Source organism: Melanerpes formicivorus, unplaced genomic scaffold (genome assembly GCF_026170545.1).
Source record: "Melanerpes formicivorus ecotype bairdi unplaced genomic scaffold, bMelFor1.0.p_v2 SCAF_6, whole genome shotgun sequence".
In the NCBI taxonomy this organism is placed as follows: domain Eukaryota; kingdom Metazoa; phylum Chordata; class Aves; order Piciformes; family Picidae; genus Melanerpes; species Melanerpes formicivorus.
In genome coordinates, this window is record NW_027142358.1 from 9,650,228 (window position 1) to 9,677,783 (window position 27,556).

The window sequence follows — 27,556 nt, forward strand, 5'->3', positions numbered from 1 at the left end:
TTCCTTCCTGCTGTGAACATACCAAACCACCCCTATAAAGTTTAATCATAGAATTGTCCAGGACGGAAGGTCATCTAGTCCGACCTTCCCGCAGTCAGCAGGGACAACCTCAACTACACCAGGTTGCCCAGGATCTTGTCGAGTCTTACCTCGAATATCTCCAGGGAAGGAGCCTCAACCACTTCCCTGGGCAACCTGTTCCAGTGTTCCACCACCCTCATAGTGAAGAACTTCTTCCTGATATCCAATCTAAATCTGCCTTTCTCTGATTTGAAGCCATGCCCTCTCGTTCCATCATCACAGGCCCTTGTAAACAGTCTCTCCCCATCCTTCCTGTAGGACCCCTTCTGGTACTGGGAGGCTGCTATCAGGTCTTCCCAGAGCCTTGTCTTCTCCAGGCTGAACAACCCCAGCTTCCTCAGGCTGTCCTTGTAGCAGAGGTGCTCCAACCCCCTGATCATTTTTGTGGCCCTCTGTACCCTCTCCATCAGGTCCATGTCCTTCCTATATTGAGAGCTCCAAACCTGCACACAGTACTCCAGGTGAGGTCTCATCACAGCAGAGCAAAGTGGTAGAATCACCTCTCCAGATCTGCTGGCAACACATTTTTTCATGCAGCCCAGGATGTGATTGGTCTTCTGGGCTAATGTAGGACTGATTATCCCAAAGGATTGTCTGCCTTTTCCTTAATAACTCTTTATATATGTTGAAATAAGTGGGAAATGCCATAGGGCAGAATTCTTGGAAGCCCTGAGAAGATCTCTATAGTTCAGTCTTTACTATTAGAATAGACACAGTTCTGTTATTGGAGAGTAAGTGGAAGTGGTATTTCCAAGTAAGGAATACTCCACCAGTTGGATGGCACAGAAAGCAAACAGTCTCACTGAATATCTGCTATACCGTGCTCAAGGAAGTTGTCTGTAATTTAAATACTCAATTGCATCTCTTGCTTAGGGGACAGAATATTTTGATGTGGGCAGGGTCAGTCACCAGGAGGTTTAATGCCTCTGATATATCAACACTTCATACGTTAGTTCTTGGAAGTTAAGACTAGAAAATTTTCTTTTCCAGTGTATAGTTGTAGATGATTTTCAAATTGTGCTGTAATTAGTTAGGTTCATTATTGAACAATGGAAGTTCTTGCAATCCTCCTGGATTTGCACGGCAGCTAGTAGCCTCAGTACCGTAAGAAGATGAGGCCATAAATCCTAGAAAGAACCAAGTGTGTAACAGCTGCTTTCATACCTGTTATCTGCAAATCATCATTCCCATGTTTCTCATTTCAGTATTTATCATATTTCTTAGGAAGGAGAACACCCATATTGCTGAAATGTAATTTTCATTTTTTTGCCTTTGATAAAAATTGAATGTAAGAGCAGCCATGTTTTTCTTCCAGCTATTAGTTTAGTTTTATTCACCAAAATAAGACTCATAACATCAAAATAAGCTAGTATATTGTTATAGTAAAGTAATCTAAGCATAAGAGCCCTTCCAAGATTTTATTTTGGGTTAATTAGGGAGCTAATCTTTTGAACAATGCTGTTTTCTGAAGATAATGTTAATAACTCTGACATTCAAAGATAGCACAACACAGCTAATGATACAACAGTACCACCAGAAATACTGATCTTATCAGACTGTACTGTGTCATATCAGGCCACCAGTTTAAGAAAGTTCTAAAAAAAAAAAAATCCAGCCAGACACAAAGAACTGCAATACTGGGACTTCAGCCAGAACAACCAGAAAGAGTCTTTCACCTGACAGATAAAACCTAGAGCCAGCAAAAAACCCAGAGGCCTAGGAACAAAACACACTGTTTAAGTCTGTTCATTATGAATGAGATAGAGAGAGGGGATTGCAGAACCTAAAGGTACTTGGAATTTGGTTGGATACTTTAGGGACATATTGATATTACTGGCTGTTTAACATGATCACTCTTAGAAACCTGATATATGGTCAGAGGGAGTCATGGTTTATAGCCAGAGCCATTTTATTGCTAGCTAGCAATGTAACTGAAAGCTCTGCAGTGGAAAAGGGGTATAAAATGGTAACAAGGGAAACATTTTCATGAATTCTTCTCATTCAATTTCAGCCTGAAACTAAATGAATTTACACCATACAGGGGAAAATTATTTTAGGGCAAAGAAAAATGTTTAATTCAGCTTTGAATTAATTGTTCCACAAAAGAACATTTTCAGTAAAACCAAAATATTCAACTATTAAGGAGATTCACAGTAGCAATATATTTTCAGTGCTATCCTGAGAATGCTGTTCCACTTTTCAGAGGCCATGTAAAGATTCCTGGCAGGCAGTGCAGGACTGCCCATGTATGGTGTCACTGTGTGTAAATATTTTCATGCATATGCTGAATCAAGCAGAAGTGATTAGAACTTTGCTCCTCCACTTTTAAGGTGAATGATTGAAATACTGTGTTATCAAAAGCAAGATGGCAACTGACCCACCCCGTTTATCCTTAGTTATGTTTCATCTGGCTTGTGAATGGTGATTCAGACTGCAAGTGTTTGAAAAGTTTGCTCTTACTTCCTAGTTGGTAATGCTGGTCTTCAATTGTGCCCTGAATGTACTATCAAATGTGAATGCCTGGAATAGAGGTTCCTCTTTGATTTGATTATATTTCAAGTGTTGCAATCAAAGTGGAAAAAGGGTTTTGTTACTTAACTTCATTACATAACTTCATTAGCTAACATGCAGGTGAGACACACATGATGTTGGCGCTTTCCAAAGTAGAAATCAAATAATAATCAAATAAGTAGAAATCAAATAATACCAAATTTTTAAGAGATGTTGGAGTAGAAGGTGAAGTTTTACTCTCTTTGTTTGAAGAACAGTGTCTGAGCAGCTTAGTGTAGCTTTTCATAATGGTATAGTTGAAAACACATCATTTATGGTTATTGAGAAAGGAACTTATGTCAACCTACTACTTGTAAACAAGCTATGAAAGAGCTTAGCAAGTTACGTGTCAAGACTGAAACTCTCCCCAGTTCTAAAGCTGTTGACAAATGTAGCCAAAAGAGTGATAACTGGTCATTTAATGAGGGAATGGTGTTCTTAGGACTTTGAAATTTCAGCTGTATGAGTTATGGTATCTACATAATACTGTGAGCTTCCAGGTGATTTGCAATGATTCCTATGATATATTCGGATTTGAAAGAACGTAACTGCAACATACTGATCTGCAGAACTGCATTAGACTGAATTTTCCAGCTGCTTTTATCATGAGTTCATATCTAGGTATTTCCTGGAAATTTAGGATTCACTATTCCTTGCCTCAACCTTTTCAAGCTAGTCATATACATAATTGTAGAGGATAAATTGGAGGGTAGGACAAGCTTGATAAAATGTTCCATGTTTTGATATGCTGCCCCAGGCAAAATGTAAAATGCTGATTGGGAATTTTGCAAGTTCTAAAAATCCTTGAAGATAATATATTCAAATTCCAATGGGAGTTTTGTAGAAAACTTTATCAGATTTGAAAGAGCTAAATATTTTCTCAGATGATCCTCTGATGTCATATAAATTAAACTTGATTATGCAAAAAAGCTGTAAAGAGAAAGGCGTGAGATAATTTAAAATGTGTTTATTGCCATAGTATGGACAAAGAACTAAGATTCTCATCTGCAGGAAATCATTTCACCACAGTTCCAAAAAAGGCTATCCATCTTTTAATGGTGGATGATTTGATGATCTCAAAGTTGGGTTTTTTAATTAGGATAATTTAAAAAAAGAAGCCTTTGTTTTATTTAAATAAACCCAGCATCAAATTAAATACAAATTCTTTCTTATGAAAATTATTGTATGAGAAAGATAGAACTCCAAGCTTGTTGCAGGACACCTCTATTTTAAGTGGGCATTGGTATACATCCAGCTTAACTGTGATGTAAGCCACAATGTTGCAAGAAAACCTAAGACATGAAGATAGTGAAGTATTTTGTGTAGCCTGATAAACTGCCATGTCACAGAAACTGTGAGGTACATTAGGACATGAAATTTTGCCTCCAAATAAAATAGAGAATCAATGTGAAAGTGATACAAAAAGCATCTGAAGAAAAGCAAAGGATGAGTCTTGAAACAAAGTGTAGAACATACAGACCTTGGGAGAGCTGCAGAAAGTCTCAGAGAGATCACTGAGGTCATGAGGTCATCTGAGATGATGATGAAACTAGAAAAACACTAGCTTGCAGAAAGGTAAGAGATAAGCAAACTCACATTAGGTAAAAAAATTATCGTGTATTTTAAATGTCCGTATCTGTCCTTAGCTATCTTCTGTAATTTCTGTTCTGGCCCTATTCCTGATATTTCTTATTGGGATAGTAAATCACCTCCCTGTTTGTGAGATATGCCCCTTGAGCAGTTCCACAGTTGAAAGGGTGGAAATGGAAAGAGAATGTGTGCAGTGCCATCACAAAAATTGTGGTATTTCATAGTCTATTTCAAGCTTAACTTTCTGGACTTGTGTGATTCTGTATGAAATGCTCACCTTAAACTTTTTAAAGAAGGGTTCTAACTCCTTATTTGCCATGACAGCCACTTAAAAAACAAACAAAGAAACAAACAGAACAAAACAAAAAAACCCTCACATTAAAATAGAAGAAATACATGAACTCAAATAACTTGAAAGTTGTGGACCTTCAGTGCTGGTTGAGAGTGTTTACAGCAATATTGATGATAGGTTTAAAATGTATTGATAACAAAACTCTCTGAATCTATTGAAGGCAGGACAACAAAGAATAGGTTTAAGTCACACTAGGAGGCAAACAGTTGACAATTAAAACTGATTACCTGGGAGGCTGCAGAAACTCTGTCATAAGCAATTTGTTCATATGGATAAGATGAAGCCAGGCTTTTGATGTGACCCTGCCTCCGAGCTTTTGAGTGGACTAAATCACTTCTTGATGTTCATTCCTACCATACAGTTCTGTTATTCCTAAACCAAGTAATTATTTTTTTCCTAGCAATATTCATTTTCCAAACCTTTATTTACAACTGAATTCCTACAGCCTTGCTCCTCTTCTAAAAAAGTCTTGTGTTTTATTATGCAAGCAAATTCTGACAGAAGAGACTTTGAAACTAACATGCTCCAAATACGCCTTCAGTGTTTGGAAATGTTATGAGTTCTGTAAAACCTGGCTGCTGCTCCTCCAGGTATTTTTATTCAGGTACCGTGTTACTATATAAAATATAACAAAAATTAGGCCAGCCTCTGCTCTGAAACATCCACACCCACAACAGGATTTCACTTGGAGTTGCACATATTTAATCACAGGAAAATTTTGGTTCAGAGGTAGAAATTATTGCTTATTGCTACTTACAAATAAAAGCGGGGAATTTTCTGGCATTTTAATGATAGAGGGTAAAATAATTTAAACATATAATATTTCACAGAACTTAGCAAATTAGAATAGCCAGATTAAACTTTATGCTTATATTGATTGAGTATTCAAACAAAGGACTGATGTCATTATTATTGGATCACACATGGTACTCAGGGAATCATTCCAGATTTTACATTTATCTGAAAGTGAAAGAAAACCTGGCCCCATGAGATGCCTGACTTACTATCTATTAATTAGGAGGGAGGAGAACTTCAGAGCACAGACTGAAGATCATTTGTGTTTTCTTTGCAATATTTATGTTCAGTGTCAAGAAATTGGAGTTTTCAGAGATTTACCTGCAAATATTCTATATGATTCCTCTGGGAAATATATGAAATGTAAGAAGTAGTATTCAGTTCCAGCACGCCTTGTCTTGTAGCTGTGCTTATTGCAAATAGTCACAAATGTAGGTACAGGTAACGCACTAAGAACATTATCTACAAGTTTATGTCTATAAATCTCTGCACAGATCATTTATTCAGCTGTCTTACTGCTTTAGTTTCTCTGTTAATCTTTTACTTTTGAAGTCATTAGTTGCATGGGTTCATTATGGAGGGTCCCTGAATTTGTCATATTTGTTCACTATAGAAGTCATGAGTAGTCAGTCACAGCACCTTGCTTCTTCATATTAGATGAGTTTGAAGACATCTGGAATGCTGAAAAATAAACCTATACTGGAAGAATTCATTTATAAGAAATAACCAGCTTTACAGAATAAAAAAAGTGGATGCATGGAAACAGGGCCAAAAAGTTGTGGTGAATGTGGTAGTCTCTCACAATTGCTGTTCTTCAGAGCTCAGTATTGTGGCCTATTTGCTTCAATATTTTAATTAATAATCAGGACGAGGGGATAGAGAGCACTCTCAATGAACATGCAGTCAACACTATCTTAGGAAGGTGTGTCAATCTGCTTGAAGTTAGGGAGGATCTACAGAGGGATCTGGACAGACTGGATCAGTGGGCTGAGGTCAATAGTATGAGGTTCAGGGAAGTACTAGGTCCTGAACTTGGGTCACAAAAACCCCATGCAATGAGGAGTGGCTGAAAAGTTGCTTGGTGGAAAAGGACCAGGGAAGTGGTGGAGCCATCATTCCTGGCGATGTTTAAAAGACATGCAGATGCAGTGCTCAGCGGCATGGCTTAGTGGTGAGTGACATGGCTTAGTGGTGACATACATTAGGTTAAAGGTTGGACTAGAGGATCTTAAAGGTCTCTTCCCAGCAAAGCCTGTTACTCTAGGCATACCACTTCAGATTTTCTTTTCTGGCATTACCGATGTCAGTAAAACTCATTCTCATGAATCAAAAAGATAAGGAACAGGAATCATGGGCAAATTACTGTATTCTCCCTGCATGTATTTAAGCGAGTGTTTTCCAATTATAGAGAACACTAGTTTTTTCTAAGGTTCTGGTACTGGCAAATCTGATAACAGTTAGCACCTCTAGTAAACATAAGCAGCCTTTTGACCTGGAAAGTTGAGTGAAAAGGTTTTCTAGTTTTGTGATGATGGCAATGGCTGCTGTTCATTCCTTTTTCTGCATTACTAATGCAGTAACAGTCTGTAACTGATGTATCATTCCTAGGTTTAATTAATATTTCTTAATTATTATTTGTCAAGATAACTCCCTCTTTGCTTGTCCTTTTCTTTCAAAGTTTCGCAGTCAATTCTGGCCGAGCGCTACAAGAAACCCTGTGATTATTTTTTTTTTTTTTTAAGAAATTTACCCTTTGACCTTTTTATATATGATGGAAAAGTTTTGTTTTTGCTTCTGGTTAAAATCTGGGATAGGGATCACCAAAAATAGATTTCTGTGTATGTCAGTTTTTAAACAACAGAGAAAAAAGCAAATGTTCATGCCATCATCATAGATACAATATTTTCTGTAGCTCAACTTGGTAAGACTAAAACTGACAGCAGTAAAAGTACTCAACATTAAAGGTAAAAATTGGGGTTGACGCTCATGAATTCATGCAATTGTACCTTTGTTTCTTACTTTTCAATAGGGTAAATTAAGGACAAGATGTCAACCTGATTTTTTACCAATAAATCTAAATCTCCATGGGTTTGCAGTCATGATATTAATTGAACACAGTTTGTCTACGACTTAAATAGCAGGGTAATTCATAATCATTCTTTTACACATGGCATGAAAAGAGAATGCTTTTTGCTGCCTCTACATTAGCAGATTGAATTAGGTTGTATGGAATATGAAGGAGAAAGTGTTCCAGAAAGACTCAAAAGTCCAAAACCATGAGGGAAAGTTATTTCCATCACGTTTTAACGCTTCACTGCTGCTTGTTACTTTTAGTAACACCTTGTCGGTAACATTTTACATTCTTGGCTACCTGGGTGTCTGTCAAGATGATAAATTGGAAGTTGTAGACGTGGATAACATTGCATAAATCCTAATGTAAGGTTTTCTTCATTAAAACAAGCCTGGAAAAGTAAGCTTTTTCTATTTTGCAAATGGGAAGGGTGACATTTTGGATTTCTAGTGTTCCTTTCTGTATGAGTCTGTTGAGATGTAAGTAGTGGTTGCATATGCTATAGGTAAATGTTACAAATGTGGCCAGCTGTAAATCTGAATTATCATTCATGGGAGGTAACTGTTTTTTGATGTATCTTCTTCTTCTGAAAAGGAAGCTGAAGTCAATATTCACAAATAATGAGATAATTGATATGCAGAAAAATTTCTGTTCAGTAAAAAAAAATGAAGTGGTTCCTCTTAAAATAGTTTGTGCTTTTTATCTCAGCTATATTTAAATATCTCATTTAAATTTTCTAGTACATAAATTCTCAGTGCCTCTAGTCTTTGTGGAGTGCAGGCTCATTCTTGAGGCTGGCACTCTATTATGTTCTGCTGCTCTGTAGAAGTACTGAAATTCTTTACCAGCATTAATGAACAAAGATAACATGAGGATAGAAATAAGAACAAATTAAAAGCCACGTTTAACTTTACAAAGTATCTTACACAATACTTTTGTTTGTTTCTTTCTTTGTTTCTTGTTTGTTTGGGGTTTTTTGTTAGATTTTTATCGTGTGCAGCCTTGGTGTGTAAAAGTACTATCTTCAGAACTGAGACATCAAGTCATTTAGGATGTATCTCAGGAAGTTAACATCCATGCCTTGCACTGACTTCACCTGAAAAAGCTTCTGTATGCCTTTCTTTATGATTGAAAGTATTCTGATGAAAATCATGTCTTGAATGTCTGAGGTTATGGGGAGTTTTTTATATTCCAGGGATGCCCTTTCCTTAACTAACCTGTGGAAAATCCTTAAAATGTTAAAAATACTCAAAAAGAAATATAAAAATATTTTAAAGTGGGAACCAAAATTAAGCACAGAGCGCCTTCCTTTAGTATGTAGTGAATATGGACTATAGAGGAATTCAAAACCTGCTTATATGCTTTTCACATCTGAAACAATTCTTTTCATAAATCTGTTTATTTTTTTCTCTAAAAATGTGGGTTTGATTTGATGACAAAAGCATGGTAGCTGGAAAAATTCAGTAGAAAGGGTTTAGTGGTTTCCATGGATCTTCTGTGTAGATGCTTTTTTATTTTAAATGGCCCTCTGGGTTTGTGACTGAATACTTCTTGTAGACCAAGAAGATTTAATAATCAAAATGATATTATTTTTATTTAGTGTGTGGTTTCTTCATGTCTTAAACAAGACTGTTTGTACTCTCACTTTGCCTGAGGATATATCCTACTCTAGCTGTGTGATTAGATTTTAGATACATGCAGTTGAAAATAAACCCAATTACCTAAATAGATGGAAGGTAGAAGTAAATTGTGATTAGCACATAATTGTAAAACCAGAGATACAGAAGCCTGAAACACTGTTTGATTTGGGGGATATATCACCTAATCCTTAACAGTATTTTAAAGATGAGAGATATATTACCTCCTTGGTGAAATCCTCAGAAACAATAAGAATTCTTTAATACTTTGAAGTTTTCATATTTAAAATCCAATTGAGCTACCTCTGTCTATTATCTATGCACATACAATATAAATGTATCTTGGGTATTGTAGGTGGGTGTCATTCAAGAGTATGCATAGAGTATGCTGAACAAATATAGGTAAAGAATAAACCAGGTTGGAAGAGACCTTCAAGATCATCGCGTCCAACCTATCAACTAATGCAACCCACCTAATCAACTAAACCATGCAGCCAAGCACTGTATGAAGTCTCCTCCTGACCACCTCCAATGATGGTGACTCCACCACCTCCCCGGGCAGCCCATTCCAATGGGAATCACTCTCTCTGTGCAAAACTGCTTCCTAACCTCCAGCCTAAACCTCCCCTGATGCAGCCTGAGACTGTGTCCTCTTGTTCTGGTGCTGGCTGCCTGGGAAAAGAGACCAACCTCCACCTGTCTACAACCTGCCTTCAGGTAGTTATAGAGAGCAATAAGGTCTCCCCAGAGCCTCCTCCAGGCTAAGCAACCCCAGCTCCCTCAGCCTCTCCTCATAGGGCTTGTGTTCCAAACCACTTACCAACTTTGTTGCCCTTCTCTGGACACGTTCCAGCAAGTCAACATCCTTCCTAAACTGAGGGGCCCAGAACTGGACACAGTACTCAAGGTGTGGCCTAACCCGTGCAGTGTACAGGGGGCTTGGTATTTTTACCACTGTTCTGTAAACTTCACAAGAAAACACTTTATAAGGAGATTTGAATATATTAAATAGGAATCTATTTAATACTGAAAAATAAGTATGTTGCATGACGGCCAGACCATGTATAATTTTAAAGTATTTCTGAGAGTACTCTGTATAATAGTAATCACTGAATGGTTGCCAGAACCCAGCTGATTCATTTAGCAGTTTTACCTAGAATTATGTGTATTTCAGTGAAGAAAGAAATTTTTAATTCTTTTTTTTTTTTTTTTCAGAAATGGGAGATTTCCTGGGGTGACATTAGATTTCCTCAACATGTTATTTTAATATTTCAATTATTTTAATAGCCTGTGTCAATGAAACAAGCTTTCTAAGGTACTTGAAGGAACTCTTGTGAAAGGTGGAAGTAGTATGTTTTTCAGGTGATGTAAAAATCACAAAACTTGTGACTTGACTGGCCCATTTGGAATTAAATATATATGTGTGTGTGTATATATATATATATATATACTGCAGAAGAAAAAAGCATTCTTCTTGACACAGAAAACTTGCCTACAAAGGAAGTAAGCATTAAACTCAATCATGCACAAGAAATGGGGATTCAAGGAGTTTTGTTGATGACTGCCATAATAAATAAAGGAATTGACATAAATTCCTTTTTAAAAATACAGTTTCAAAGTTTAGTCATACACCAGAAGCCTCTGTCAGTGACTTCCACAGTTGACCCAAATTAAAATATATTTTGTCCTGCTAATAGTTTCATTTTGTCCCTTTGGTAGGCTTAATGAAATATTACATTAAGTAAAATCAAAGAAATCCATATTTTCTATTTAAAATTAAAGGTGATTCTACTGACAGCCTTAAAACATTGATACTAATATAATGTGAATTGGGTATTAAGTATGTGACAATATAAGGGTGCAGCACTTAATATCTTTGCATGTTTTACTTTTCATTTCACTTTCATATTATATTAAATGGCATTGTCATATATAGGCTGTTATCAGAATTTCTTGTCTTGATGAGGGTTGATAGGTTAATGGCTCTTTTCTCCCCTTTGAAAGACGGAAGGACATCCTCATGGTAATTGATTTTCTAAAGGTGTACTGCAATGCTCAGTGAAGCAGTTGTATTTGATTCAGTAGGCTGGAACTGCAAAAATAATTTCATCAAACAGCTCTAGACCAAAGTAGTCAAATGCCTGAAAAAATGAGGTAGCAATGAATTGCTTCAGAGTATCAGCCATTTTACTACTAGCGATTAACTCTGGAAGCAAATTTGAAAGGCCTATTGTGTCCCCTACAGATATAATGATCATGCAAATAGAAAATACTCAACACATGACTGTTTTTTCCTCCTGCTTTTATTTCTCTCTAAGCATTAACATAAAGTTTTCTCTCTATGAGCTCAATGCTCTTTTTTAACTTTTAAAAATACATATGGAATTAATTCTTCTAATTATAATAAATCTCTTTTCCTTCTCATCACCATGCTGCTTAATATTTATTATATAATACAGAATTAACCAGGTTGGAAAAGACCTTTGAGATCATCAAATCCAACCTGTCACCCAAAACCATCTAATCAACTAAACCACGGCACTAAGTGCCTCATCCAGTCTCTTTTTAAACACTTCGAACAATGGTGACTCCACCACCTCCCAGAGCAGTCCATTCTAATGACCAACCACTTTTACTGTGAAGAATTTCTTCCTAACATCCAGCCTAACCCTCCCCTGGCACAGCTTGAGACTGTGTTCTCTCGTTCTGACATAGGTTGTCTGAGAGAAGAGACCAACCCTCACCTGGCTACAATCTCCCTTCAGGTAGTTGTAGAGAGCAATAAGGTCTCCCCTGAGCCTCCTCTTCTCCAGGCTAAACAACCCCAGCTCCCTCAGCCTTTCCTCAAGGGGATTGTGCTGCCTTTTCTTCATCTTCAGTTACAATATTCCCCTCCATGTCCACTAAGGATTGGAGGTTGTCCTTGCCCCTCCTTTTGCCATTACTATTTTTATAACAGCATTTTTTTGTTGTCCTTCACAGCAGTGGCCAGTCTAAGCTCTAAATGGGCTTTTGCCTCTCTAGTTTTTTTCCTACATGACCTAGCAACATCCTTAAACATTTCATGGGTAACCTCTCCTTCCTTCCAAAGATGATACACCGTCTTTTATTCCCTTAATTCATTCAGAAGCTCATTGCTTATCCAGGCCAGCCATCTACTCCAGCAGCACAGCTTCTTCCTCACCTTCAAGATTTCTTTCTTGAAGTAAGTCAGCCCTCCTAGACCCCTTTGTTTTTAAGGGCTGTTTCCCAAGGTACCTTCTGAGTTAGTTCCTTAAGTAACCTGAAGTCTGCCCTCCGGAAGTCCAGAGTGGTGGTTTTGTTGATTCCCCTCTTAGCTTGACTGCATATTGAAAACTCAATTATTTCGTGGTCACTGGACCCCAGACTGGATACTTACTTACTTATTTTACTTACTTCTTTCCTTCAGAAGCATATTCAGCCTGAGTACCTCCTTACCTTGACTAAAATTATTTATACATTAATCCTGAGCAGGAATAGAAGTCAATAAACCTGAAGTGCAGCATGGAACACACTGTAGGAAATATCTTGGTCTTTGATGTCCAGCAGATCCCAAGGCATTCTTCAATAAAACAAGCATAGAATAAACAAGCCAAAAAGGGCAAGGTCATTCTTATTTCTTAGGTGTGATGTCTCTTCAAGTTGGTCTAGCTCACCAAAACACAATACATTTCTCTATGTAAATGAAACTTACATCTCTTTCTACTCAATTTTCTCTAATCATTTTTTTTCTTTAATTTCTTTTTTTGTGGCATATGCATTTTTTGTTTCTCTGTCCTCTACTAATCTACACTTAAGAAATGTAGGCTATTTCTCCTCAGCAAAGCCATGAAGTAAAATTAACAGGGTATTTGTAAACATATTCATAAGTCAAGACTATCTGGGAATAGGATCCAAAATAACCCCCTTTTTGTTTGTTTTTTTTTTTTTTTTGGGGGGGGAGGGGGTTGGTTGTTTGGGTTTTCTTTGTTTTTTGGTTTTTTTTTAATTAAAAGTATCTTTTCAAAATTCCATTATTTGTACAAAATTTCCTTTCTGTTTTATAAAAATTCCCAGAAAAAGGCCCATGAAATTATGTGAGGCATGAAAAATTCAGGAAGAATAATTTGAAAATCAGGCTTATAAATTCAGCTTTCTAAAAAGCAGCTAATTATCTGCCTGCTGGGTACTTGAACTGTGGCATCTGGTTAGCTCAGAAGTTAATGACCATTTTCTATATGGATCATTTTCACAAAGATGTTAAAATCAAAGCCCAGCTCAAGGAAAAATAAAGGAGGAAAGTTGTCTTGCTGTGACTCCTCTTTTAACTCATGTTTATTTTGTAAGTGGCTAGTAGATTAACATCTCTTCCTATATGAAATGTGCCATAGAAGTAAGTAGAGAGAAATAAATGAACCTTTTTTTTTTTTTTCATGAGCTGAGTAATGTTTCTAACATGGACCTTTCCAGATGTGCACGTTCAGATAGGAATAATTTTACGTATACATATGTTTTAACCAAGTAACATCGGCAATAAAGAATATTTGAAGCTATTAAGTCACTTTCTGATACATCACCATTCTGTCAACCTCTGCAGAAAAAAAATAAAGTAAAATTAAAATCTCTCTTGCATTACATCCACAAAGCCATGGTAAGGTCTTTTTTGCAAGAATTCATTCCAGAGTCAAGGTTGTTAATCTGTAAGCAGTTTGGGGCTAGAGAATAGCTGGATGCTTAAGCAAGAAATTCATCATTGGGTAGAACTCTTCTTTTACTTGCTGACTTACTGAATAATATTTATGGAAATAAACTTGGAATATACTATATGTTAAGTTAGCATAATGAATGCTGCCTGCAGGCTATTGCAGTCAGTCTTGCTGACATTATCCAGTTTCTGTTAGATTGGCTATGTAGCTCCCAGTATTTTGTGGTAGTTTGCCTTATAAGAGGGGTTATTGCTGAAAGGAAGATGGAAAACAGTAAAGTATGATGGCAACAGAGGGGCATCACCTCAAGCAGTGTCTTCTGCTCTGTTAGGGATTTTTTGTATTTGTGTCAGTGCATGTAATAAAAAGTTCTGTAGTTGCTGGTTTCAGGCAGTTGCAACAGGAACTTAGGGGTTCCAGCTAATGTTTAATGAGTATGATTTCTCCCTCCACAAATCACTGCACATCATTTGCGCTTGTCTGCACAGCCTGGTTTTAGGGCCATAGGTGTTGCCTATGCTGCAGCTAAGAGGTGCGAGTGCAGCATGCTGTGGCATACCAGACTAGCTTTAATCTAATTAGCCTGGGTAACAGTATTATTGTAGATGTGATAGAATGAGCTTCAGTAAACAAATGTATGCTGAAGTGAAAACCTGCTATGAACCATCAGGACATCCCTGGGTGGCCTGTAACAACACTCTACCAATTTAAAAAACTCTTCCCAAGGGCTATTGAAGTAACAGCTTAGCAATTGTTTCAAATCCCCAAGTCATCTCACAGATAGTTTGAAATTAGTGATAGCAAACTAAAAATAATATTAAAGCAGTTTTAAAATATTCCAATAGATTAACTCTTTGTCAAGATCTCATTTTAGTGGGGGGGGGGGGGGGCGGGGAACAACAAAACAAAGCAACAACAAAATCCAACATTTCCTTCCTGTGGTTTTCTAGTCTTTAAAGACTTGAATGCTTGGCTATCTTGACTACAGCCAAACCCTCTGTGTTAGCCAGCTCCAGCAAAAGTCACACCTGTCAGAGCACAGTTCTGTTTTCTTACTGCTGCCTACAGAGCTTCATTACTGAGTTTCATTACTGGTTGCCTGAGTATCACCGTTGGCATTCTTGAATGGTTGAAGAGTAACACAAACAAATGAACTGGCTCTGGGTGCTGAGTAACAACATGCTCTTTTGTGAAGAGGAGACAGCCCACTGGCTTAATAAGAAAAATTAGAAAATTAATTCAGAAAAGGTAATTGGAAGATATAATCTGGTTACTGAAACAAAAGGCATAGACCTTTAAACCTCTGAAACCAAAAGAGAGTCATGAGAAGAAGTTAGGTAAACAATGTAGGAAAAGATTGTTCATTATTTTCAAATGGGGGGAGGGGGGCAAAGATGGTTGAAAAGCAGCTGTATGCTCAGTCTACAAGCTTCATCTTCTGTTGTAGTGTGAGAGAGCATTATTGGACAGGATCATTGCCCCCTACTTTTACTGAGTGCCCAGGCAGTGCTATCCAATTTGATAGTGGATGTTAGGGTTGTGCAGAAATAGAGCATGTGGCCTTCTCGTCCAAAGTCAGGCTTTATAAGAGAGTAACAGATAATTGTCAAGGCTTAGTGAATACTGGGAGGGAATTACCCCAAGGAGGAGATCTTTCAGATATGATTGTATTCTTCTATCTCCTGCTTGAACTTGCAGAGACAAGCTTTTGGATTCTGTGATTTGTCCAGTCTTTTCATTTACAGTAATGGAGAGGTGCCTTGTGTTTAGACATAGGATGGGAATTAAGAAGTCTCATTCTGAAATAGATTTTCTGTGTGACCTTGAACACTTAATCCCTCCTTGCTTGTTTTCTCATCTGTACAGTAGGGACAATAATGTTTATTGACCACACAGGGAGCTGTAAAGCTACATTAATCAATCTTATAAAGCACTTTGATTCTCTTAGATAAAAGGTTTTCTAAAATAATAAAACATCGCTATTTATTATCTATATTTTCTTCACTTTTTATTCATGCCCTATCAATTCTACTTCAGCTTGTTCTTCAGAATTATTTGTCCTAATCATCTCATCTGGGTGAAGAAGAAATTGATAAAAACTAATGATTGCATAGAAACTAATGTTTGGAAAGACTGGTCCAAATTTCTTAATTTAAGAGTATTTCCTCACAACTAACATGTATATGGATCTTCTTCAACAATGTTTCATCTATTTCATGACTTCCCAGTGTAATCTTTTGTACTGCATATACTCTTTAAGGCACTCATGAGTTCAGACACATGGGCAGGAGTATGCCTTCCTATTCCTACAACTTAACTTCCATTTCTTCAGTTTTATTTTCTGTTTGTTCTATTTCAATCCCATTCCTTTATTTCTGACTTTTCTTATATTTGGCAGACTTCTTTCCCTTCACATTTCAAGAATCCCAAATCCACAAATGAAGAATCATTTGTATACCCTGTTATTTCTATTTGTTATTTGACTTTTTTTTTCCTTTCCCCTTCACCCCCCGCAGTGAGACAGGGCAAGCATTGTGCTGTGCAGGTTATCAGTGCAGTGGAACTCAGGTACACTGAAACCAACTGGCTTCACCTGATGTTATTTCTAGGATGTATTTTCTTTCTCTTAGGAATGATCCAGGACAGGAATTTGGCTAGATTTTGCCACATTTCTGAAGCAGTGTATAGCTAAGTGCTTCCAGAACATCTGATGCTACTGCTGTGTTCAGCAGCCTACTGAAAGTGTGAGATGTGAAGCAGATTATCTAACACCCAAATACTGGCTTGTATGAGACTTTAGATAAAGATACAATTTAAATGTATGTATCCAATCTGTAAAAAGTGGCAGCTCTGCAAAAAATGAAATTACAGCTTGCATTGTAGGTAGATTCTATGGTGTAATCACTTCAGATGAGTTTGAAGTACAGTTTCCTGTACTTGGTTCTATTTTTCTGCTCCTTACTATTTCTTAGATAAATTGGGATTAACGTTTCTATGCCTCATTGCTTACCCTAGTCATTTCCTGAATTTCAAAAATGTCATTGAACATGGCTTTGTTAAAAATAATAATAAGCTATTAAGCTATCTTATTCAACATGCTCAAGCCGAAAAATATGTACACTCATTAAACTGCAGTGAATGAATGGATTTTGTATGGAGGCAGCTTGTTCATTGGAATTCGTTGAGCTCTACAGAATAAGCCAAGTTTGAAGAAAAAATATATACTTAATGACTTTGAAGTTATAAAGTTTAAAAATCTTGAAGGGCTTTTTGATGAATGTGGAGGATGATTTTTTTTCTGTACTGTTCACAGCTCAAACCACCAGCACAAAGATAGACTCTGAATGTTAACATGCATTTTCTGAGGCCTGGCCTCTAATTCTGCTTTGGAAAGAGATAGGGAAATGAGGTTAAGACATTATAAAACTAATTCTGGATTTGATTTAAATGCTGCAATGATTTATTTAATCTTACTATAACTCTATTTCTATAAAAGTCTTGCCATGCAATGACTGTGAAATTTCCTAAGATTTATAACACATTATAGAAAACTAATGGTCAGATTCTGGTCAGAATGTGTCTCACATTACCAGGTTCCACTTAGACTTGATGAACAACATAACAGTGATTGGAAAGTGTTCCCTGCACCAGAGGAGTGGCTTGAAAATAAACTAATTTTGTTTACTGACAGAAAATGATTGGTTAAACCAGGAAATGAGTCAGGATGTTCAGAGAACCAGCTGAGCTTCTAGGTTTGATGGAACGTGGTCCTTTTTGTCCCTGAGCAGCATCCCTTCCAGCTGTAGCCTCATGCATGGAGGCCAGTGTTCTGCACCTCAGAGACCACAGTGATGGAAGTGCTGTGCTCCATGCATAATTTTGTGGTTTGCTTATATAGATGGAAAATGTGATGATGTTTTACTTAGCTGAATTTGGACACAAGAATTCAGGATGCCAACTTCAGTGAGATATCCCCTAGGACTTTAATATAGCCTAATGATCATGCATTGCAGTGACTGCTGCTTCCAAGTAGTTCAATGGCATTTAACCAGTTAAAGGGATGTGAAACTTTCTCTCTTTGAATACAAGTCTTTACAGAAAGATTAACAACCTTCTTGGATATTTATGAGATCTTGCTGAAGTCGTAGAGGCCCTCACATTTTAATGCATTTGCAAGGTTGTGAATTGAGTGAGTGAAGAAAAGTGTGGTATATGCAAAGGGATATTTAATGCTTCTGATTTCTTCAGATTGCTCCTTTGTGCCAAAGAAAAAAGAGAACGTGCAGACTGTCCCTTTTCTTTGTCTAACTGAACTCCATTTCCTTTGTCATCTAGGAGTTAGGGAAATGTTCTTGTGATTTCATTGACTATCCCTGGGGATATTTTCAAGTTAAAGTGAATACAGCTGCTTTGCCTGACTATCTTTTAATTTTTAATGGTTACATATTTAATAATTATTAAATATAAATATCTAGGTGAGTGGAATAAAGTTATCTGGAAAGTAGGTTTTTTCATTAGACCAAGTTTTGTTTTTCATCTGACTGCAGTAGTAACTACATTTACTAAAGACCTAAGTCAAGAGCTGGTTAAGAGTGGGTCCATATAAATATTAAAGATCAAGCTTTCTGCTGTGTATAAAGTGCAATGTTTATTGTGACAGTAGGTCATCCTTTGCTTTTCTGGGTTTATGGACATTTAATGTTCCAGCCATATTGCAGACTCAAGATACTTCAAGAAGGTACCATTATTTAAAAAACAGTATTCAACTACAAGTCAGGCAAATTATTGCTTGTTATCTCTCAACAGATTTTACCTGATTAGTGGTGGAGTCCCTTTTATTATATGTGGGATTACAGCAGCAACCAATATCAATAATTATGGGATTGAAGGCAACGCACCATAGTAAGTATAAATTATTATCATAAAACATACTACTTTGAGGAAAACATACTACTTTTCTTATACCAACTGGTACGGTGGCTCAGTTGGTAGCACATAAGACCCTTAATGGGAAGGTTGTGAGTTCAAGCCTGCAGTGGGCAGTAGTGTCCTCCCTACTCTAGTTGTGAGGTCTGTGGTGACAGGTTGGACTTGATGATCTTTGAGGTCCCTTCCAACCTTAGGAATACTGAAATGTAACTGGCTTCATAAAGGCTACAGGCATGCTATTGGGGATGACATTTATTATGCAATGTTGTTAAATAATAGCTATGAAAAACAATGTGTTAATCTGGGTTTTGCTGCTTCACCTCTAGCAATTTGATTCCATTACAGCCAATAGACTCACTTTTCCTTTACAGAACTACTCCTTATTTTCAGAACTATTCCTCATTTACACCCAAATAAGTGAAAGAATATTAAAAATACCTAATGGATAGCAGTGGAACTACTAGTTGATTGAATACTTACAATCATGTTCTGTGATTCTGTCAATTCATTATCTACCATGAATTGTTATTTTTCAGGTGACTTATTTAAAGTAATTTACTAATAATTGGGGGGGGGGGGGGAAGACAAGTAAGCATCTCTCCTTTCCTCCTCCACCAAACCAAATTATTGGATTTTCACCATCTAGTGTTCCAGCCACCATGCTTGTGATCCTGACACAGCCCTCTAGTGTACTAATGTATTAGTGTTCAGTATACCTTCACAAGCTGTCTAAGCATCACATTGTTATTAATTCTTAGCATGAAACATGAGATATCAATAAAGTAAAGTAAGCCTTTCCATAAAAGAGTAGCAGAAAATGAGTCAGACTGCACCATTAAATACAACCTGTGCAAATGATTGGCATAGCAATGGATATATAGGCACTCTGCTAGCTCTGGTACTCTGAAGGACATCACTCTTAATTACTGCTTTGAGCATCCACTGTAATATATTTGAAACTAGTTATGTTCTGGGTAAGAAAAGTGGAAACAAAGGAGAATGGTTTGTAAGTGAGCTATTTGGCTCCTTAAAGGCGTATTTATAGGTAATTGAAATTTAAATTCTGGTATTAAATTAGTGCATACCATGGCTAACTGTTTGCTCTGCCTAGGGCCCAACTCATATTCATATATTTATTCAAGCTTACCCAATTAGACAATCACTTATAATCAGTGGTATATTAAAAGACTCATTTATGTTCACAAATGTGAGACATTTTTCATTTTGGTGCAGTTACAGAGGTTATGCTTCCTTAATCTTGTTAATCATAGACAATCAATACCTGGTAGCAGAGTCAGTACAGAGAAAAAGGGCACGAGCAAGGCATGGTTATGAGACTGAATTAAAAGACAGTTTCTAATTCAACAACAGCATTCTGAGTTATCTGCCTTATTCATTTTTAATAGTATTAGTACAGTAAATGAAGATGCACAAACTTGGAACTTTTTTTTTTTTTTGCTGAACTGATTTAAGTGATCCACAATGAGATTCCACTTGAAATAAGAGCGTCCCATGAGACTGTTCCGCTGGGGAGCATTCCATTTTCCACTTTGCATCAAATATGCAGCATTCAAATGTACTTCAAGTATTCATGTATCTTTGTCCTCTCTGCTTATCCAGCTATATAGGTGGTAGCTTACCTATCTGTTCACAGCTATCTCTCAGGGAATCTTTTCATGCCCATGTCTGACAGCAAAATATATACTCCTTGGAGTGTGTATGTTTTCGTTTAAGGTTCAGATTTTTAAAATTTAAACTACTTACACTGCAGTTTCTTGTGATATATACCCAGCACAACTAGCTCCTTTTAGCTGAGAGGTTCTCACCCTTGAAGAAGAAAACATTCTGCCCTTTTTATAGTAAATTGTAGATGATTCCTGGCTTGACAAGAATGTGGTATTGGTAGGCTCCTCACTTTATTGGAGGGACTGCAAGCAATTGCACGCACCTAAATGAGTATGAAGTGTCACACAGTGTCACTTCCAGAGCTGGAATGGATCGTGACAGATAACCTGGTCTGTCTTTCTGATCCAGTGGGAAATTAGCTATATCCAAATCATGCCTGGCAGTTATTTGAGGTCCTCTAAATGCTCTGATAATAGATAGACCATAGTTTATTCCAACAGCTTATTATTCTCATTTTCCTAACATCTAGGAAACTTTTTTGAAAAATGTAATTTAGGTCTTTCTTGCTTCAGCTTAATCTCATTATTTCTTGTTCTAGTCCAATAGACAACTCATTCCTTTCTCCAGAAATCTGTGCAATATTTAGAATATAAGATCCTAGTAACAGCTGTACTAGCTTATACAGCCAGCTCAGTTCCCTGTCTGTAACTGTGGCTAAAATCAGATCATAGAGAAGACCGAGAACTAGGCAAATACTCCTTCTCCTCCTGACCGAAGTTCTCCCAGTTTCCATCTGGGATTTCATTAGCCAGAAGTGTTTTCTTCACCCATGTTTATTTGATTAGATCATTCATCCTCTGGACAGTCCTGTTAGACTGCTACTAAATTATGCAGCTGACTGAGGCTTATTCAGCTCATACCAGCCTGTGAACTACTTAAAGCAGCTCTAAAACAGTTACGGTTATATCATTTAAAGCCTAGCAAATAATGATCCGTGCTACAAGAGTATTAGGCTACCAGTGTAGCACAAAGAGACCATTAATTTTTCTGAGGACATTCAAATTGATGTAAATTAACTCCCAGGAATCTCAGAAACAGTGCAGAATTCAGAAACGGCATTTATCTTTTGGGTCTGCTCCCTGCAAAATGTAGTGACTGTTACACTGGAAGTCTTTTTTCAGCCTCTTTTGTTACTCAGGCTGTCCTCTGGCAACAAAAAAAGCCAAAAATCAACTGTAAGAACAGTCTTCAGGCTTAAGACTTTGGATTACAGTTCATTAATAGAAACTCTTGAAATCTGTACATTTCTATGGCTCATGCAGATTGTATAAAGTATGCCTCATTTGCTTTTTAATCAAAGTATTAGCGCTGACATTTTTAATAGCAGAACAAAGCATTGACATAAATGGTCTTATACTTCACTGCAATTCTAGATTCTAAACTGACCTACATTTCTTGGAAATTTTCAGCTTTAATATCCTGTAAATTATACTAGACATTTTATTCTATTAAAAATACAAAAGCGTTGTCTTGGCTTAATTGATGTTGAAGGCACACTCCCTTTCTCCACAGGGAATGTACCCAAATTTCTGCAATAGTGTTGGGCCATGCAGCTTAGTCAGAAGGCCCAGTTTCACATGAATCAGTTGTCCATCATGTCTAATGTGGGCTATGAAATGTTCTTGACTCTCTTTCTTTGTTGTTTTCAGTTGCTGGATGGCATGGGAGCCTAGCCTTGGTGCTTTTTATGGGCCAGTAGCATTCATTGTGCTAGTCACCTGTGTTTACTTTCTCTGCACGTACGTGCAGCTGAAACGCCATCCTGAACGCAAGTATGAGTTAAAGGAAAAGACAGAAGATCCACAGAGAATACCAAGTACTGAGGTGGGCCATGGTCATATTACAGACTCTGTGTCAGTTCCCCAGCCAACCTGCTCCATGATTTCTTCCTCCTTATTGGAAAATGAGCATTCATTTAAGGCTCAGCTTCGGGCTGCAGCATTCACTTTGTTCCTGTTTACTGCCACTTGGACCTTTGGAGCACTTGCAGTATCTCAAGGTCATTTCTTGGATATGATATTTAGCTGTCTTTATGGAGCCTTCTGCGTGACCTTGGGGCTTTTCATCCTGATTCATCACTGTGCAAAACGAGATGACGTGTGGCATTGCTGGTGGTCCTGTTGCCCTTCTAGAAGAAACACCTATTCTGTCCAAGTCAATGTGCGCCCAAAGGTTAACATCAATGGTGACACTCAAGTTCATGCACCTTGTCTTCAGGAATCACCATGTCCCAACAAATCAGCTGTGTTTAGTCATCCAGCAGCTAGCCACTGCAAACTTACTAACCTACAAGCAGTTCAAAATCACGTTAACTGCCTTTCACCTGTGACACCGTGTTGTGCAAAAATGCACTGTGATCAGCTGCTCGACGATGAAGCTCATATTCACGTCCACAGCGAGGGCACCTTCAGGCCCAATATGCACATTCACAGATGTCTGAAAAGCAGAACTAAGCCACGTTATTTCAGTCGGCACAGGTCTGCAGGTGAAAGAGAATATGCCTATCACATTCCTTCGAGTCTTGATGGCAGCATCCACAGCTCACATACAGACAGTCCCCACAGTACACATGATAGCCAGTCAGGTCACCGGCGGGCCTGCTGCTCAAAAAGTGATCCATATCCTACTGTCAACCAGCCCGAAAGTAGCGACGCAAGTACTGTAATATATAGCTGTGCTAAAATGCCAGAGAGTGACACTGTGCACCATCCTGCTCACTTTGAAATGCACCCACGGACACAGTCATTGCCATTTAATACGACAAATCATAACGGAATTCTCAAGGGAAATGTGCATGAAGCCATGATCTACAGCTCAGATAGTACAGGAAATATCAAAACTGGCCCGTGGAAAAATGAAACTACTGTGTAGTTCATGGGCCATCCTAATGTGGTTTTTTTTCCCCCTTAAACCATCATTAGCTTTGTTTTTATTCCAAATGAAGTAAGATGACATATTTGTGGAGCTCATCAGTAAATTGTACAGCTTTTCATCGTTATTTCCATTTTCTTAATAAGAGTATAAGAGAGAGAGATAGTGACAGTTTTAAAATGAAGTTATTTTTAAGAGAAAGTTATAAAATTATTCTGAGAGATAATTAGAAAATTAAGTCTAGATAATTGAATATGAGAGGCAATATCCTTTTGTTACACAGAACATTTCTTTAGAAATGCATTCTTTTTATTCTTTGTTTTCACCTTTATTCTGCAGTAGCTTCAGGCACTTTTTATAAACATATCAGCATCTTAAACTTTTACTTAGTTATTTTTGTAGCAAAATATTGTTAAGGTGCCATGGATTTTAATTGGAAGTGACTATGGTGGGAATGGTAAACTGGATTTTATAAAATTGCAGCTTTTTAGATCTACAAAAGCGATACTGCCTCTAAAAATCTTCTATAGCATATGGCCTGTAAAATCGTGTAATGTACAGTCTCTGTTCTGTCCTTTTTCTTGTTGGAGAGAAGTGCTAGGTAATGTCTCTGTTACATCTATGGTGCTGTATTGGTTGTATTTTGCATGACATATGTCAGGATATACCATTTGCTGTTTTCTAGTGTTACATGTGTTTAAAGAGGAAAAAAAAAACCTACCAAAAAAAAAAGTGTTGTACAAGGCTGTGAAAAACCCTATTGGTATTAACCTAGAGCATTATAAATCTACAGGAGAAACAAAATCACTGCACTAGTTTAAGTGGCACAATCCTTTGTATAAGGTTATATGATAGCTTCGATAAGGGTCCACTCTAATGTCTTTACAGAGCATGCACTACTCATCGTATGTGGCACTGTGCGGTGTAATAGCAACTGTCTCAACAAGTTTTACACTTCCTTGTAAAGTATGCCTTTTGAACAGCTCTGTAAGCTGTTTCACCACATAACCTTTCCACATCTGTTAAGGTAAAGCAGTTTTGTCATTAACTCTTTGAGGACTACAGTTCTTTTTCTTAAAGTAGCTTATTCTAATTCAGAGATGCTGTATATATGGTATTGTCTGTTTAGTTACATGATCAATGTAGTCCAGAGCTGTCAGGAAAGAGAAAATTCAATCATTTTCCAACACATACCTTCTTAGACTTCAGCTATTAATTTCACCACTTGCTTTCTGAGAAGCCATTTCCTCCCCTAGCAAATTGTCTTCACCCTTTAATGCAAATTTGACCTTCAGAGAAGTTCTTTGTGTTCATGATTTCTGCTGAATTGTAGGGCATTCCAGGGTCAGTTCCATTCTCTAATAATAAGGCTCTTGGCAAGAAATTTTTTCATGTTTCCATGAACATCTGGACACAAAGCATCAACTCACAGTACAGAAATGCACCATAATTACCCCTATATGAAATAAAACTGCTTTCTTTTTTTCTTTTTTTTTTTTCCCCCCAAATAGGAAGGGTCAGTACAATAATGGATTTCAGAAAGTGAATAGGAGCATACAGTTGTGAGAAAAATATCTGCAGTGGAAAGTGAGCAGTGCATCCGTAAATAACAGAAAAAGCACAATTCTGTATGACCACATACAGAAAGTTTGCTGTCATGTCTTAACACAAGCTTATGTAGTTGCTACATTGCTGCAGAGAGGAAATAGAAAATTACCTTGAGGGGTCATCAGTCTGCAATTCTCTGTGTATATGTTGCAGAAACCTTCACAGACCTTAGCTCATTGTTTTTCTGTTGTTAGCAGTTTATCAGTCTCTATTATTATTATTTTTTTAATGTGTCGGAATGCATTTCCTAATATTGTACATAAAGATGACAATTGTAATTGTTAGAATGTTACAAAACCACGTTAAGTCGGATGAATGTGTTCTGCAGTGTTGCAGGTGGGAATTAGTACTCAAAGGGTTAATGCTCAGTATCTGAGTGCAAGAAATCTTGGGTTTTTTTTCTGTATTTTTGTAAATTTGAAATATATATTGTAAACTCCAGCGGTGCAATGTATCCATCTCAGATTGTGTATTTTTCAAAGGTGAGCAAGAAGAGTGCACTAGATGGTTGTCAAGTTTTAAAGCCACTATACCACAGTTTCATGGCTTCTTCTTTAGGTAATATAAAAAAAGAGAAAAAAAAAAAACAAAAGGAAAAAAAGGGGAAAAAAGATAAATGCTTGAGCTTTATTATGTATATGCTGTATATGCTTGAACTGTCTCTAAACTAAAATACAGTATTTTCCTTTGTTTGCATAATGAAATATTTTCTGTTTAATAATTATTTTCTTTTAAAACTACTTTTACACATTCCACATAGACAGTGAGTCCTAAGCAAGCATAGACATAATATGAAATTACCACTTCTCTGTGTCTCAGCACTCTGTACGTGTATATTCTGTAACAGCAAAAGCCTAGGAGGTCTGTACACCATTATGCAAAATATTCCACACACACACGCAGTCAAGTGAAATACTCGGTCTGCAAGAACCCACTCGGGGAGCTTCTTTATTCAGCTTGTGTTTTAATCACCCCTGTCATTTTGTCTGAGAGGGACGTTCCATCTTCATAATGGCTTACAAAGAAGTAAATAGGTGCTGCTTTCCACAGAATATCTTATGTGATAAAACTCTCTGGAATTCAAACGTAAAATATTAAAACACTTTTCTTATTGTGTTAAAAATTAATTCAGTGAATATTTCTGGGCTAATTTGGAAGAGATGTGTTATGCAATAAGCTGTTTGCATATTATTTTTTCAGGAAATATACAGTATAACTACAGAGTAGGAGAACGTGATATTAAATAAATATAAACATGTTTTGTAACATCAAGTTTGACCAAAATGCTTTTTGTGCTTTTGATTTGGTTTTGGTTTTGTTGTTTGGTTTTTTTTTTTCCTTAAGATAAATGAGATAATTTCAATGCTTTGGGAGTCTGACTTTGTTTTATTGTGGAGCTTTGGTCAATTATAGACAGCGAACCATTATTTCTTTACCTGATTTTCTTTCCTATAAAAATAAAGTCAGTGAAATAACTGGTGTTTAAGAGATATATTGTCCTAGTAAATTCCTCATGGACATACACATGTAACACATTTCAAAGTGTTAGTTTTGGTGATTCATTGATGACATTAAAATAACTGAACAGATTTATACTGTTCAGTTTCTGTCTGAGATCGAGCAAGAGGAATTTCATCCAAAATCAAAAAATTGGAGAGTGAGGCAATCAACAAAAATCTGAAGGATTGCTACTCCAGTACCACCAGGGTAAAATATGCTCTGATGCTGTAGTATTTTTCTCTGCATATAGAAGTTCCAGTTTTCATCACCAAATTTCAGATTGTATAGGTGACTCCATTAAGTCATGAAGACTGTTGTTAAGAGGAATTCCTACCCAGCCTCATCTAAAGAGTTTTGGTGTAAAAAGTAAAATGTACATTTTCACACATTATGCCTGATCACGTGTGTGGTTCCCAAGAAGTTTCTTGGTTGTGTCTGCACTAATAGGACTGAGCAGTTGCTGTCAGTGACCATGAACACATTGCCTCCTTCACCACACTGCTGCCTGCCAGCTATGCTGTGGGCACTCTATCCATATGTTAACCCACTATGAGAGCCTTTACTGCAACTCTAAAGCATTCTTACTGTCTAAACCAAAAGCAAAGTCTGTGTAAAGCAAAGTCAAGGCCACCTCTGATGGACAGCACAGGCAACTGGGCAGCCTCCACTTGAACACCAAGCACTAAAGGCAGGTAAACCTAATAATAGTGGCCTTAAGCACTGTATCTCTTCCTTCCTCTAGTTCTCTGCCAAAACCACCTGCCTAGTAGATCTGCTGCCTACAGACATCTGCCAATTCTAGGCAAAGTTAGTCAACTTACCTAGAATTCCTGGTTAGCTGAAATGAGAGTACAACAGCACAACAGGGTTAATTATCAGAAAACCCAAGCTGGAGGAAATCTTTTTGGATGCTCTGTCACAAAGCTGCTTCATGTATGGGGACATGGGATCTAAGTATCCTGGATGCCCTGAAGATACAAAATTGCTCTAGTGGAGACACTATTAATACTTACAATATTGACTACCACAAATTTGGAGGTAGCTTCTGCTGTGATTTATATACCTTTTTGCAGTAAAGACATCACCCAACAGAAGAGCCTTGTCCATTTGACCGTTTGGGAAAAAGAAAGCTATCTTTGGGATCAGGCTTGTAGCCCTTTTCACACAGAATCTTCTTTGC

The 27,556-nt window shown here is 37.2% G+C and overlaps 1 protein-coding gene across 3 annotated transcripts in view; it reads left to right on the forward strand.

Annotated features, from left to right (window-relative positions):
• LOC137441799 (adhesion G protein-coupled receptor A3-like) overlaps positions 1-26,148 on the forward strand; it is a 257,730-nt gene extending 231,582 nt beyond the window's left edge. For all 3 annotated transcript variants that reach the window (XM_068139605.1, XM_068139606.1, XM_068139607.1), the window contains 2 exons: positions 18,589-18,684; positions 22,047-26,148. In XM_068139605.1, coding sequence (XP_067995706.1) covers positions 18,589-18,684; positions 22,047-23,268 — 1,318 coding nt within the window. In that variant the 3' untranslated portion in view covers positions 23,269-26,148. The remainder of the gene's footprint in view (positions 1-18,588; positions 18,685-22,046) is intronic.
• The last annotated feature ends 1,408 nt before the right edge of the window (positions 26,149-27,556 follow it).